Genomic DNA, 14,018 nt, shown 5'->3' with positions numbered 1-14,018 from the left:
AGCTTTTGTATTGGCAGGATGAACGGCTTTGACAAGGTCGCATTGGCTTCACTCTCAAATATCTATCGAAGAGGCTAGGGAATGGGAGTAATGCTACATTTATCATATTTTTATTTCATATTTCTATATTATATAATGTGGTGTGTTCATATTATATTCACATCAATTAAATTAATGAAGTGTATTTTAATTAAGATAATTAGAAAAATAAATACTGGAATAAATCATATAAGAAAAGAAAATATTAAATAATTTTAATTAATTGATATAGTTGTCTACATCAGCTGACACATAATATGGTATAAAGATGTGGTATATAAATGTGGTAAGAGTAGCATTATTCAGAGAATAATTTTCATGCAAAGGTATACCACCAACCATAGCGGTATCACAAACCAATAATACAATTTTATGTAAAAAATTTAAAATACATGATAATGCATGATTGGCCTTGTATACCGCCATAGTAACATCCCGATGTATGCAATGCAAGTGTTTCTCAATTTCGTTATCCTCCAACTTGATATATATGTACGATTGGATTATATATGTTTGTAGGCTTTTAGCGGACTGTGGGCTTATTTAGATTGTAGGGTATGGGCTGCCTACTCAGCAAACCCTATTTTTGGGCTTAGCATGACACTCCAACTTGGCCCACTCTACTTCAGAGATGCATGCAGCCCTAGGGTCACGAAAATGGACGCTCATTACGCAACAAAACAAATATAGGACAAAAAGAAAAGGGTTTTTGCCTCCGTGACCAAACACCTCGGAAGCTTTGCTCTTATTCCGGGTTAGGGTTAACTCTTTGGCAATCACAGATTCTCCTTGGCGCCAACTAAAACCTTGGAAATCAAGTCTCTCTCAGTACAAACTACAAACAGGTAAAAGCACCAAACTTTTTCACCATCTGGTCAAACCTTTGAATATGAATCTTCTATATATCGCATACTGTTTTCTCCTCTGGGTTTTCGGAATCATGGACATTGTCAGAGAATAAATTCCTATTGCAATACAAATTTTGGGAATTTATGCTCAAGTGCTGTGCTGCATTGGTTTTAAAATGTGGAAGAAAAATTTAAGTTTTTAAGGTTGAAAAGCTAAAGAATTCAACTTTCAAGTTTTGCTCATGTTTTCTTCGTGGGTGTAATGAATTTGCCAATTGGGTTGCAGATTTCAGCTTAATTTTGATCACATTTTTAATCGCTTGTTATTGTTCATGTTGTATGAGGTTCTCATACTAAGTAAGCGTAAGCATTGCTGGTTGAAGTTGCACTGAATTTTGTTATAAGAAAACTGATTAAACTCTTCTCAGAGTTTCTGTTCATTAGAGGAGAAAGAAATGGGTTGCCAAACCGCTGCAACCAATGATCGTTCAAGGACATATTGGACACCAGCCATGGAACGCTACTTTATTGATCTTATGTTGGAGCAAATGCATAGAGGAACTAGGAGTGGCCATACTTTCAACAAGCAGGCCTGGACAGACATGCTCACTATGTTCAATGGAAAATTTGATTCTCATTATGATAAAGATGTTTTGAAAAGCCGATATACAAGTTTGTGGAAGCAATTCAATGATGTGAAGAATATTCTTGGCCAGAGTGGGTTTTCTTGGGATGAAGCTTGTCAAATGGTGGTAGCTGATGATTACATATGGGATGCTTACATCAAGGTGCAATGCTTCCGTACCCGTTCGTTGTTTGTAAAACAATTTATTCCGTAACTGTGAAATGACATCAAGTGCATGTAGGTTCACCCGGATGCACGACCGTACAAAACTAAAGCAGTCTTGAATTTTAGTGATTTGTGCCTCATTTATGGGTATACAACTGCTGATGGAAGATACAGTCGATCAAGCCATGACTTAGACTTTGATGATGAAGTTCAAGGAGTAGCCATGGGTTTGTATCCTTTCCTTGTCATAAACATAAGACTAATGTTTGCTTTGTTGTTGGACTGAATAATTATCAATAGTTCAATTTTAGAGACTAGTGTTGGAAGGTTGGTGTTTGCTAGTGCAATGTTCTCATGCTTGATGAGCTGATCAGGAAGCATATATAACTCATTCTTTTGTGTTTTGAGAGGAAGTTATGGTACAATCTTCAACATTGTGATAAATAGGTGATCTGCTTATTGTTAGTCATAAAATGAGCACAACAAGAATCAATGGCCTGATAATCTGAATTTGGTCATCAATGATGGTTGACTTTCTAAAATTACTTATATTAGTACATAATTAAATCATATTCATTAGTATGAGATGACAAGTTAAACCTTTCTCAATATGTAGGTGATGGAATCGGCAGCCTTGCTCCTTCAAGTAGTGAGCGTCCAAGGACAGATTGGTCACCAGCCATGGATCAATATTTCGTCGACCTTATGCTGGACCAAGTAGGAAGGGGCAATAAGACTGATAATACATTCAACAAGAAAGCCTGGACAGATATGCTTGCTAAATTTAATGAAGAATTTGGACCTCAACATGGCAAACGGGTTTTAAGACATCGATACAAGAAATTGTTGAAATACTACAGTGATGCAGCAACTTTACTAAGAAAAAATGATTTTTCCTGGGATGAAAAGCGGAATATGATTGTAGCTGATGATGATGTTTGGGATGCTTATACAAAGGTACACTGTCATGAACGTTTCATCTTTCATTCACTTTTTTTTGGTAATTTTTTCCTTCTCTCCATTACTTTTCCTTCCAATAACTGATTAATATAGGATTACTAGTACAGGCACACCCTCACTCACGGACATACAGAACAAAAACCTTGCCAAACTACTATGACATGTTCCTAATATTTGGAAGTGAACCTGATCTTGGCATCGACAATCATTTGCATCCACAGAAAGACGTTGATGACATATCAAAAGTCAAAGTTGGTAAGTTATAATTGGTTGCACAATATTCTTAGAGATGTACAAATCTCTGGAAAGAGAACTGGGAACCACATACTGTTGTTCATTTCCTTATAAATAAATATGTTACCCAATGACGTATGAAAGTTGCTGGTCTTTCAGTTTCCTTGTCACCAATAAAGAGGAGTTTTAGGGTTTATCAATCATGAAAAGTTTCTTCTTTATTTCATTCTCTGTAGCTTGTTTTAATGATAAATGAGAATTACCCAGTTATAGACGAGAAGAGTCGTACTATTTTTTCACATTAAATGTCTCTACTTGTTTTTTTTTTTTTTTTTCCTTTGTGGTGCTTAAATCTTCTCAAGAGTGAAGGGGTTACTCTAACTTGATATTTAATTCTGTAGGGGAAGGAAAGGGGGGCCAGACCCCAACTGTCAGTGATCGTACAAGGACATATTGGACACCTCCAATGGACCGCTATCTCATTGATTTGTTACTAGACCAGGTGCATAGAGGAAATAAACTAGGGCAAACATTCATTACTCGGGCGTGGATTGACATGGTTACATCTTTCAATGCTCGATTCAGATCTCACCATGACAAAGATGTTCTGAAGAACCGGTACAAACATTTGCGAAGGCAGTACAATGACATCAAGAGTCTTCTTGAACATGGCGGGTTTTTGTGGGATGAATCACGAGAAATGATAGCAGCTGAAGATAATGTTTGGGATGGTTATGTGAAGGTAAACTTCTCCTTGATTAACTCAAAAATTTAGTAGCTTCCCTTATACTGACATATAATGCATGCAGAACCATCCTGATGCTCGACAATATAGAGTTAAAACTGTGCCAGGCTACAACAAATTGTGTGTTATCTTTGGAGAAGAAAATTCCGATGGAAGATACAGTCGTTTGGCATGCAATTCAGATCCTTGCGGTGAACTACCATTTTTAATGACTGGTATGCTATTGTTACCTTCTCATATTAGTCTGATTTTACAGTAATGTACGTTCCAAATTCAAAAAACAAATAAAATTACATTCATTTGTTGAACATGAATTGCTTTGCATGTACCACCAACAGAGAAATATAGGATAGATTTGATGCTACACCTGTTTACTCTTATTTGTAATTGTTTCTTCCATAATGATATGGATGAAATGTTTAATGCCCTTTATGGGTCTAAAGTAGATATTAGGCCGTCGTACGAAATGCAGTGCCAGGGTAGCTTTTGTCTCATGTGCTCTTAAAATGACTTGAAGGCCATGTCTAGAAGTGTACTTATTGCTTAGTGTTAGACTTGATGTTTTGTATCCTCGTGTTTTTTTTATAAATAAAATAAAATAACATTTGTAGGTGAGGAGAAGAATGACCAGTCTCACACTGGGGTTCCTCTGAGGATGGATTGGACACCAGCAATGGACCGTTATTTTATTGATCTTATGTTGGATCAGCTACATCAAGGAAATAAGATAGATCACACATTCAATGAGCAAGCATGGGCTCACATGCTTGAATCATTTAATATGAAATTTGGACTTCAATGTGATAAATATGTCCTAGAAGATCGATATTTATGCTTGGTGAAACAGCATGACTACATCAGCATTCTTCTCAATCACAGTGGATTTATGTGGGATGAAAGTCAACAAATGATAACCGCCGACAATGACACTTGGGAAGCCTACATCAAGGTGCGTTCTGGTTGTTCATATCTCGAAAACTTGTTTATCTGTAGTTTCCAGTTGTTTATGTAAGATCTGTTTGCAGGAACACCCAGATGCTATCCAATACAGAAATGCATTTTTAGGTAGCTATAGTGATTTGAGCAAGATTTTTATAAATACAGAATTAGATGGAAAATTCAGTGGTCAGGGTGTGGGAATGGAAGCTGGCCTCATTGCCTTGGAAATAGAGATGGATAGAGCATCCGGAGATGTGCACTTATTAGCTGAGGACATTGAAATGTCTGATCAACAGAGAAAGCGGCCAACTGTGATGCCATCAAACTCGGGACGTTCTACAAAAGCACAGAAAACAGGCAAGGAAATGCAAAAGGCTCTTGCAGAGATGGCAGGTCTGGTTACAAAACTGGCAAATAATAAAGAGGATAGTAACTACAAATCAATAGAAAGTGCAATCGATGCAATTCAAGCTATACCAGACATGGATGATGAGCTTATGTTGGATGCTTGTGACCTATTAGAAGATGAGAGAAAGGCAAAGACATTCTTGGCCTTGGATGCGGCACTGCGCAAGAAGTGGTTATTAAGGAAGCTCCGGCCGCGAAAGTAGCCGTTATGGTTTCAGCGACCTTGTCTCACATTTTGGTTAGGTCCCCTCTTTTTTGATTTGTTTTCTTTTTTTCTTCTTTTTAACATTTAGTCCCCTCCCTTGAGTAGATTTCGAGTCTTCTGCAATGTAAAGAGAAGGATTATCTATAAGTAGGTTTCTAGTCTTGTGCAATGTAAAATGACTAAATTTCTTGTCTTTCAAAGCCTTGAGCAAGCATGCCAGCAATTTGTTCCTCTGTTCATTCTATTAAAATAGAAAGCCTATGCACTAAAACTTAGGCGCAATGTGAGGCATAACAATGGTAGAAGCGAGACTCAAATAGAGTGGCAGAAGAAACTGTAACCGAGCCTCTAGTAAATAGAATAAATATGAGATTTTGCTTGTACACTTGAATCAAAACAGTCAGTGCGTCCCATCAAATACAAAGTACATGTAATTGCCAAACGCATACAGAAGATCAGGTGAGAAATGAACTTCAAAAAACTAGGGGAAGATTCTGATGGCTTCATTTCTCATCCCCTGGTGGATTACAAAACCAGTACCAAAATGTGGCATTTGAAAAGCAAAGAAATACCTACCCTCCTTGGTCATCGCAACACAACTGAGATATATGATACCTTAAAGTGATTATAAGGTAATTCCCAAACAATTGGTTACCAAGAACTAGATTTCCTCTTACAGGATGTCACTAATACTAGAAACGATGGAACGGCTTTTCACAAAGTAACCATAGAATTCTTCTTTCTTCTTCCAAAGCAGACTCCAGCTTAACTCCATCTTGGCCTGGACATCAACTTCATCTAAAAACACCCACCTCAATTTCTGAACGACCCAAGAGGTTCAATTTTGGAAAATTACCCACTAGATTCCCAACTCTTTTCCAAGGAAGTTGACAAGGATTCACTTCATTCGTCTCCTCCTATCCCTGTCTCTTTCTCTGCCTCTATCTCTCTCATGGTCATCCCCCTCTCTACTTCCACTCTTTTCACGGTCCCGAACCCTATCACCTTCAAAATCATGGGCTCTATCTCTGTCGCTACCACGCTGTCTTTCCCGATCTCTGTCCAAATCATGTTCCCTCTCCCGATCTCTGTTTGACGATCTCTGTAGCGGACTATCACTTTGGCTTCCACTGCGGTGCCGCTTTCTTGAAGTATTATCATCATCCCGTCTGTCCTTCCTCTCTGAAGATGTTCTCTCTAAAGAATCCAAACGGGGCAAATTATAAGATACACATCAAGGATTATAAAATTAATAAATAAATAAAAACAAAACAAGTACTTCCGACAAATACCGCAACCTCAACAGAATGTTGTCCCTAGACTAATGTTGTAGGGTGAGGATAAACTTGATTAATGTTGTATTAAACAGGTCTATCAGTTACTGATTTCATTTCATAAATTACAAAAATCTTCCATTTATCAGTCTTCATATGCGGAACAGAGCAGCTACTTTTGTCTTTTTTTCAGGAAAAAAAAAAAAAACAGGAGAGAGAGAGAGAGAGAGAGAGAGAGAGAGAGAGTGCCCACGAAAAATCACTATAAGCTTATTACTAATACTGTTGTTAACACCTGAAACAGTCTGAACCACAAGTAAAGGTGTGTATATTAACTAAAGGAGATGGGGGAACCTCAGCAAGATATAACCCGATAAACCAAAAGTGAACAAGAAACATACATAAAAGTAAACAGATATCACATGATTCCTCACATATAATATTCTGTATTCTTAAGATGAACACTTACTACTCCCACAAGCATCTTCGCTGGAATCTGATAATCCATACTCTGATTCAAGCCGTTTCCGATGGATTGCAACCTTCCTCTCAATTTCTTCAGGATTTTTTATTCCCCGCTCCTCGAGAGATTCACGATATTCTATCAAAGCAACTTCCAAACGTCTCAACTTTTGCCTACAGTAACACAGTCAAGCAAAACATAAGCACAATTTCACAAGGTCCTAAAAGCAGCTTTTCCTAACAAATGAAACTAGACAGAATGTCAATGTAGAATTAAGATACAACCTCTGCTCCTCACTTATTCCACTGTCAGGTTGTGCTGGAATGCTTGCATCAGTTGCAACCTCCATCTCATCGGCCTTACTGGGACCATCACCAGCATTTTCACTTCCAGAAGATGAGTAGCTTAACCCAAGATCCCTCGCACTACGCTTTTGTTCATCATCACTATCGTCATCCTCTCGCGCCCATTTAGAGGCTGGTAGAACAGGATCACTCTTTTCTTTCTTTGTTAAAGCTTTTAGTTCAGGCTGCGGAATTGGAAGGGTTTGGACCAAGGGTAGGGACCCTTTCCCTTGAGCAGATATTCCCACAGAGTCTGGTTCAATATTCATTTCTCTGCGGCTACTTGAATATCTAGCTGAACTTGAATGGCTCTGTGCATATTTCAAGTCATCATCTAGTTCATAACCCCTTTGTTTTTCTGCCTCTTCCAGACTAAGCAATCGTGCAACCATTGTTTCTCGACCACCAACAAGAGATAATCCATTATGTCTGCAGCGTCTTTCCAACTCAGCTAGGGGAAGACTCAATAACTCCCTCATAGCTGCTCCTTTGCCCATTGCTAAAGCAGCATCTTGATTGGTTTTACAAGCATCGCCTGTATCTTCGGAGGTGGTCTTTTTGTCTATTTCAGGTGCATCACCACATATGGAGTGAAAAGGGACCACACCAGAGTTACCAGACCGAAGAAAAGTAGCCCGTAATCCATTCACATAAGCGTCTGAAAAAAGAAACCAGTCTGACCATACTTGCAATACTTTAAGAACTCTTTCCTGCAGAATTTCAAGTAAAGATTAATTGGCGTCACAGAGAAAAATTTATGATTGTAAGTACAGCAAGATGAAATTGCCATGTACATCTTACCTTAAGGGCCTCGGCGGTGATCCTTCCTGTTATGCTACGATACAAATCATTAAAGCTCTCCATTATGTCTGGTAATGTTGCTTCAAATCTGGTGCGATATGCAGATGCATTCTTTACTGGAGCACTGCTATTGTGAAGCACATCAGAGACAAGCATGAGTCTTGCTACTTTGGTTGGGATCGGCGTCTCCTTGAGAGTTAAAGATTCTGTAAGAACTTCAACTATCTGCAACAGAAAACAGACTGAGAAATATTGTACACACAGAACTAGTCTTTCTATCTTCCTTTTCTTTTCTATTGAAACTCTCCACTGATTAATAGATATCTGCTTATATCTGTAACGTTGAATAACAAACTGATAAGTGACTATTATCCGCATTTACCTCCCCAGCTGCATCAGCATTGTCCAATGCAAACCCCATAGCATCCTTTATCTGACTTCTCTCTAACGTTAGTGCACGTAACATATCCTCAAACTCATCCCTTTGCGAATCTGTAAGCGTTCGTTCTGGCTCCACACGCTACAATATTAATGAAAAGAAAGTTACACCACGTGAAAATATAGGAATTAAATTCATCCTGCTTGTGCGTGTGAAAATTACCCTGCTTCTTCCTGCAGCATATGTGGTACCAGCCTCTTTCCCATGTTCTGGGCTCTTTACTGTCGGAAGAGGTGGTGGAATCCATCTGGAAATAAAATAAAATATCATTGGATCAGTATTATGGTCCAAGGCACCATCTCACTACTCAAACCTATCGAGCTTTCACAATAAATGTCATAGAAAGAGAAAAAAGTAGGTTGCATTTACCTTCCACTACCAGTAATCATAATGAAAGGTTCTGTTCGCCACCTTTGTAGTGTATCACCCTGCATTTATGTCATATACATTTTTAATACTAGGAAACTTTAAAAAGTATTAGTTAAGGTCACTCAACAACCAATGATACACAAGCTTCAGAACAAAAAACATGTCCTTTTACCAAGAAATAGGAATTATTTACACGGCTGCCTAAGAAAATTATGCATGTGCACGCACATAACAAAAGGTTACCTGAGCAAATGAATAGAGCCTCCAAACATAGTAAGTGTGCTCTTTCGAGCCAAGCTCAAACAAGAACGTGAAAAGAGGATTCCCTCTGCCTCTCTCCATAATAGCTTGTTCAAAGGCACATCCACCATCCAGAACATACAAAGCCATTGTATCAACCACATGGCGGAGGTGACCATCCTCTGGTGGAACAACCGTTATATCAGGAACATTTGGAGTAAGAACCTATTCACCATAAACACATACAAAGATTGGTAAGATTGCACTATTGGGGAAAAAAAACTAGAGACTATAAAAGAACTAGATAGATTACCAGTTCAGAATTTTGACTGGGAACAGAAGTGACAGGCGGGCCTGATGGACCAGACAAGATTACAGTTGCTCCCTGTCAACAAAAAAAAAAATGTTGTTAGTTTCAACAATCCAATGTGAACTCTTTAAGTGATGCTGAGAATGTCAAATCCCTACGGCACAAATAATTAGCTAGAAAGCATCAAATTCACGAAAAGAACTTCAACATGCAAACAATCTACAACTACAAATTGATTCCAAAGAATTTATGATGAAAATGAAACAAACCTCCTTACTCCTGATGGCCATATGTCCTGGAGGGGGAGCAGGTAGTGCTTGTGATGGTAGAGCAACAGACTTGCCCCACCCAATCTTCAACTCATATTCATAAACCACCACCCCTGCACACACAAAATTCCTGTTCATTCATTTCCTATCCATACATTCCCCAGTACATAAAAGTTAACAAGGCAAGGCATAACATCGGCATATAATGTTAATTTTATGTGAATTACTAGGTGGCATTACTACTGAGCAACATGATTTCAAATTAGGGAGATAACTCTATCTGCACATAGAAAACAACTCATGCACATTGCAAACATCTGTCAAGAGAAATCCATCAATTCTACGGTAACTGGAAATAACCAAACCTTGCATTTCATCCTTCGCGGCCTGTCCATCAGCTCTATTCATGAAAGCTACAAAGCCACAATTTCTTTGACGCCTTCGCTCCTCTTCTGTCCTAGGCCACATTATTTTCACACTGGCAATTGGCCCAAATCTCCCAAAAGTTCGCAAAAGAAAATTTTCGTCAACCTAGAGATATCAAGAACATAATAACTTAGATTGGCAAGTTCTTTGTATCATACACAAGAGAACACCAAGTCAAAAAACCAAAAACCCAAAAAAAAAAAGAATGACCAAACCTTTGGTGAAAGATTTCCAACATAAAGATTAGTAGTTTGTGGATCACCATCATCAAATGATCCAAGAAGCTTTCCACTTGGATCAAATTCATCAGGGAGTTCATCAAAGCGACTGGATGGCTGAAAAAGAATGGCATAGTGAGTATACTTTCTAATATTTAACATATATTTATATAAAAAAAAACTAGAAAACAATGCAAAATAAAACATCTATATGAAATATAGAAATAATACAGATATAATTTAACAGAAATCAAAAATTCTTCTAGGAGACACAGCTAAATAATAAGAACACTAAACACAAATGAAATGTGCATCCGCAATACCAAAGTGTATTTGCATGCACTCATTAAACCTAAAACCATTTTGTACGACCTTGCTCAAAAGCTACACCCGAAAAAAAAAACACCACACATTCAGACCTGCTCATTTAAGCAACCCAGTTACTCATAACAACCTATACTAAAACAAAAAGATATCATCCAAATCATCTTTCGTAGAAAATTGAAAACCAGATTCATTAAGGGAAACACATACTGCAGAATTCTCAATTGGTCGCCCATCACGCCAATGTTCACGCTCTTGATTTCGCTTATCCCTCATCTCGTAATCCTGCTTCCTCTCCTCCATATATTTATCTATTTCTCGAGGCTTCAATTTTTCTTTCTCCCTCGGCTTCTCCTCCTCCCTCTGCAATGGCTGATTGACAATGTCAGGAATCAATACGCTAGGAAATTCACTTTGAAAAACTACAAACGAAAGCCATTGCTACCATTAGGATACTGACCTTCTTCTCAGATTCTTTCCCTTTGGATGGCAAAGAAGGTGTTGGTAAGTATGGAACATACCTGCAGAAGATAATTTAATGACAAACTTGCATGTTACCGAAGCTCTTTTCCTGGACAATGATTAAATAAAATAGGAAAAGAGAGGAGGGGTGGAAGATATAGACACATTAATCTTATATCAACTATTCGACTATAGCTTATTTCTGCCTAAGCCCTTGCAAACCGCTACCTTGTTGGGCCTGTTTGGTTCCTTCATTTGAAAATACTTTTGCAATAAAATCACGGAAGGCGAAATACAGTGAAAACATGTATTAGTGACTTTCAGAACAATTTTTAGGAAGCGTCAGCTTTAGTTCAGAAATTATAAAACTAAACTATAGAAAACATAAAAAAGCTACTGCTTTCCACTACTTCTATAGAAAATTATTTAAAATCTCATCCAAACAGGCACAAGATTTCCGTTGTTTCCGCAACATAATGCAGTAATTCCAGGTGAACACTAGATTTTCTCACTTCAAATGAAGTATAAACCGCTTTGAAGCCTAATTTTTGGTATTGCTATTGATCCAGACACATTAAACTTGCAACTCATGAATCGAAAGCAGCTATGTGACTACAGACTAGGTCACTGAATGAGTTTATATAACATTGAGAATACAGACAATGTAGACTTAAACAGTAAAAGTTTCCACTAGATGGAACAGTACTCTAACTTTGACACCAATACAGGGTAACATAACTGACAACATTTCATATCAAGCATTTGTGTGAGTACCATTCCAGCTTCAGAACTACCACTTCATGACAGTACCATCTAGTTTATCAAGGCCCAGGCCAGTGGCCGAACTCCAATTGCTGATTATTGTGCTCTACGCTCCATGCATTAAGATATGTTTCACCCAATGCAGATAATCATTGGCTTCATATGTCTCAAGCACACATTGAAGCAACTCAAAAAATGCCTAAATATAAAAATGCAAAGTGTATATATATATATATATACAAACTAGAAGTATATGCTTACTTAAGATATTCAAGAAACCTAGAAATTGTCATCACATTCAATAAACTATGAATGAATAACAGCAAGCTCACAATACATCTTTACAAATAGAAAAGGAGTTAAAAGAAAAAATAAGTGAACAGTAAGCTTGTTTCATCTGAAATCTATAGTTGAATACTTGATTATCATTTCTTTTCAAGATTGGAAACAGAATAGCATCATCGTTTGTTCGAGACAAAACTTGACTATTTTGATGCCATTAAGTAGAAGAATAAAATCAGAACCCACTTATCATTTTCCATTTTTCTAGTTTACACAATTACAAACCTCAAAATACAAAATCCATCTGACGATATCAAATCATCACCACAAAAACTCTCCTAGTTATGATGCCTTGTCAAGAGTATTGCAACATGGTTAATCAAAAGCATTTCTTTACCTACTCCCCTTCTTTGGAACAGATACCCCATCTTTGGACTTTTCACCTGCCATCCGCGAATGAATAAAAAGGTCCATGTTTTTATTAAAGTGTCCCGATAATAATAGAAAGCTATTTTACTTATCCATAGGGTGAAATGACATAATAGGAAAATAAAGCACTAAGACTGAAACTACCAGAACTTTAACAAAAAAGCAGTATAGAGATCTTCAGTTATACTAACCTTCAGTATCCGCCTTCACCTTCTCATTGGGATTGATTGTTCCTCCTCGCACAAAAGCCTTCGACCCAGGTGCGTTATCCCCTTGAAATGAATCCACAAACTCCTTATATAAGCGAGCTGTTTCCTCCTCCGCTCTCTAAAAGGGAAAAGATAAAAGAATAAAACACTAATTTGTCAGTAAAAATCTCTCTTTTGCAGAAGCCAACCAGTTAATCAATGGCGGCACCTTTTTCTTTGCCTCTTCCTCCTCTCTGTGCTTTTGGAAGGGAGTCTTCTTCCGCGTGATGGAGAACGAACTCATATTGCATCAGCTTCTGAAAATCAGTTCGACAAAATGCCTCAAAATTATAACATTTGCTTAATGCACAAAGAATATTCATCAAGATTCAATACTTTAACGCCAATTCATAATTTATTTAAACCCAAATTTGCATCCGAAATAAAAATCCATACTATGTAAAGCCTAGGACTTTCAAAATTCCAAATTTCTTTAGCTCAATCGTCAGAATCAAATCAGCTTACCGATAGTCGGGCAGGGTTGAAAAGACTTTAACCCTGCAAAGCCCTAACCCTACCAGTCCGATTCCGATTCCGCCTCTCTCTTCTGCAAATACCAAAACCGTGGAGGACGACGACTATGAAACGCAGGTCGTGTACGATCAGAACTTCATAAGAGGCTCCGCAGCCCTAGTCGTAAACTTGGGGTTCGACCGCTATATCGATTTCTGAGTACCGACTTACTGTAAAACCAACACTATTTGCCTATTGGAGATATATAAAATTCGGGTGTACGATATATTATATCCTTATACATATTATTTTGTCATTAGAATTTAAATATACAAGTTTTTATTAAATACAAAAAGATGTTAATTAAATCCTTAATGTGAAAAGGGATAGAAAAAAGTTACTATTTTTGGAGGTAAAGTTTTATTATAAAATCGCTTAAAATTATGCAAGTTTGACATGGATGGATACTTTAGCAAATGTTGGTTAGGTCAGTTGGTCAGGACGTGTGCATCCCTTTGCACTAGAATTCGAACCCCGCTTCATATATTAAGTTAATTTATAATATCGACACACTGGAAAGTTGGGCCAAGCCCAAAAATATATATTGATTTAACCTTTTTATAAGTTTAAAAAAAATACTAAAACAATAATTAATTGTTGTTCTTATTTTATCAAGTGTTAATAAGTTATTTGGTTTTCCCTTACTTGTAAGTATTTCCATCCATTTGCCATGGCAA

The 14,018-nt window shown here is 37.5% G+C and overlaps 2 protein-coding genes across 3 annotated transcripts; one reads left to right on the top strand and one right to left on the bottom strand.

The window, feature by feature from the left end:
- Positions 1 to 747: 747 nt before the first annotated feature.
- Positions 748 to 5,399, top strand: LOC117616664 (L10-interacting MYB domain-containing protein). Its single transcript, XM_034346048.1, has 9 exons — positions 748 to 884; positions 1,316 to 1,675; positions 1,754 to 1,904; positions 2,294 to 2,634; positions 2,745 to 2,892; positions 3,273 to 3,613; positions 3,681 to 3,831; positions 4,228 to 4,565; positions 4,642 to 5,399. The coding sequence occupies exons 2-9, from the start codon at positions 1,343 to 1,345 to the stop codon at positions 5,164 to 5,166; spliced, it is 2,328 nt and encodes a 775-aa protein (XP_034201939.1). The 5' UTR covers positions 748 to 884; positions 1,316 to 1,342; the 3' UTR covers positions 5,167 to 5,399.
- A 91-nt stretch (positions 5,400 to 5,490) lies between these two features.
- On the bottom strand, positions 5,491 to 13,583 carry LOC117616663 (protein RRC1). 2 transcript variants are annotated; one of them, XM_034346046.1, is made up of 18 exons: positions 13,294 to 13,583; positions 12,998 to 13,085; positions 12,772 to 12,907; positions 12,549 to 12,594; positions 11,106 to 11,166; positions 10,856 to 11,017; positions 10,319 to 10,438; positions 10,043 to 10,208; positions 9,678 to 9,790; positions 9,412 to 9,483; positions 9,102 to 9,323; positions 8,859 to 8,917; positions 8,652 to 8,736; positions 8,433 to 8,570; positions 8,051 to 8,275; positions 7,190 to 7,959; positions 6,912 to 7,078; positions 5,491 to 6,365 (listed from the first exon to the last, which is right to left on the bottom strand). In XM_034346046.1, the coding sequence occupies exons 2-18, from the start codon at positions 13,070 to 13,072 to the stop codon at positions 6,067 to 6,069; spliced, it is 2,916 nt and encodes a 971-aa protein (XP_034201937.1). In that variant the 5' UTR covers positions 13,073 to 13,085; positions 13,294 to 13,583; the 3' UTR covers positions 5,491 to 6,066. The 2 variants fall into 2 exon arrangements, with proteins under 2 accessions (XP_034201937.1, XP_034201938.1); XM_034346047.1 differs by having other exon boundaries at positions 10,856 to 11,008; positions 13,294 to 13,534.
- Positions 13,584 to 14,018: the final 435 nt, after the last annotated feature.

The sequence above is a fragment of the Prunus dulcis genome, chromosome 1, assembly GCF_902201215.1.
Source record: "Prunus dulcis chromosome 1, ALMONDv2, whole genome shotgun sequence".
Lineage (NCBI taxonomy): Eukaryota > Viridiplantae > Streptophyta > Magnoliopsida > Rosales > Rosaceae > Prunus > Prunus dulcis.
This window is presented reverse-complemented; position numbering and strand designations above follow the sequence as displayed.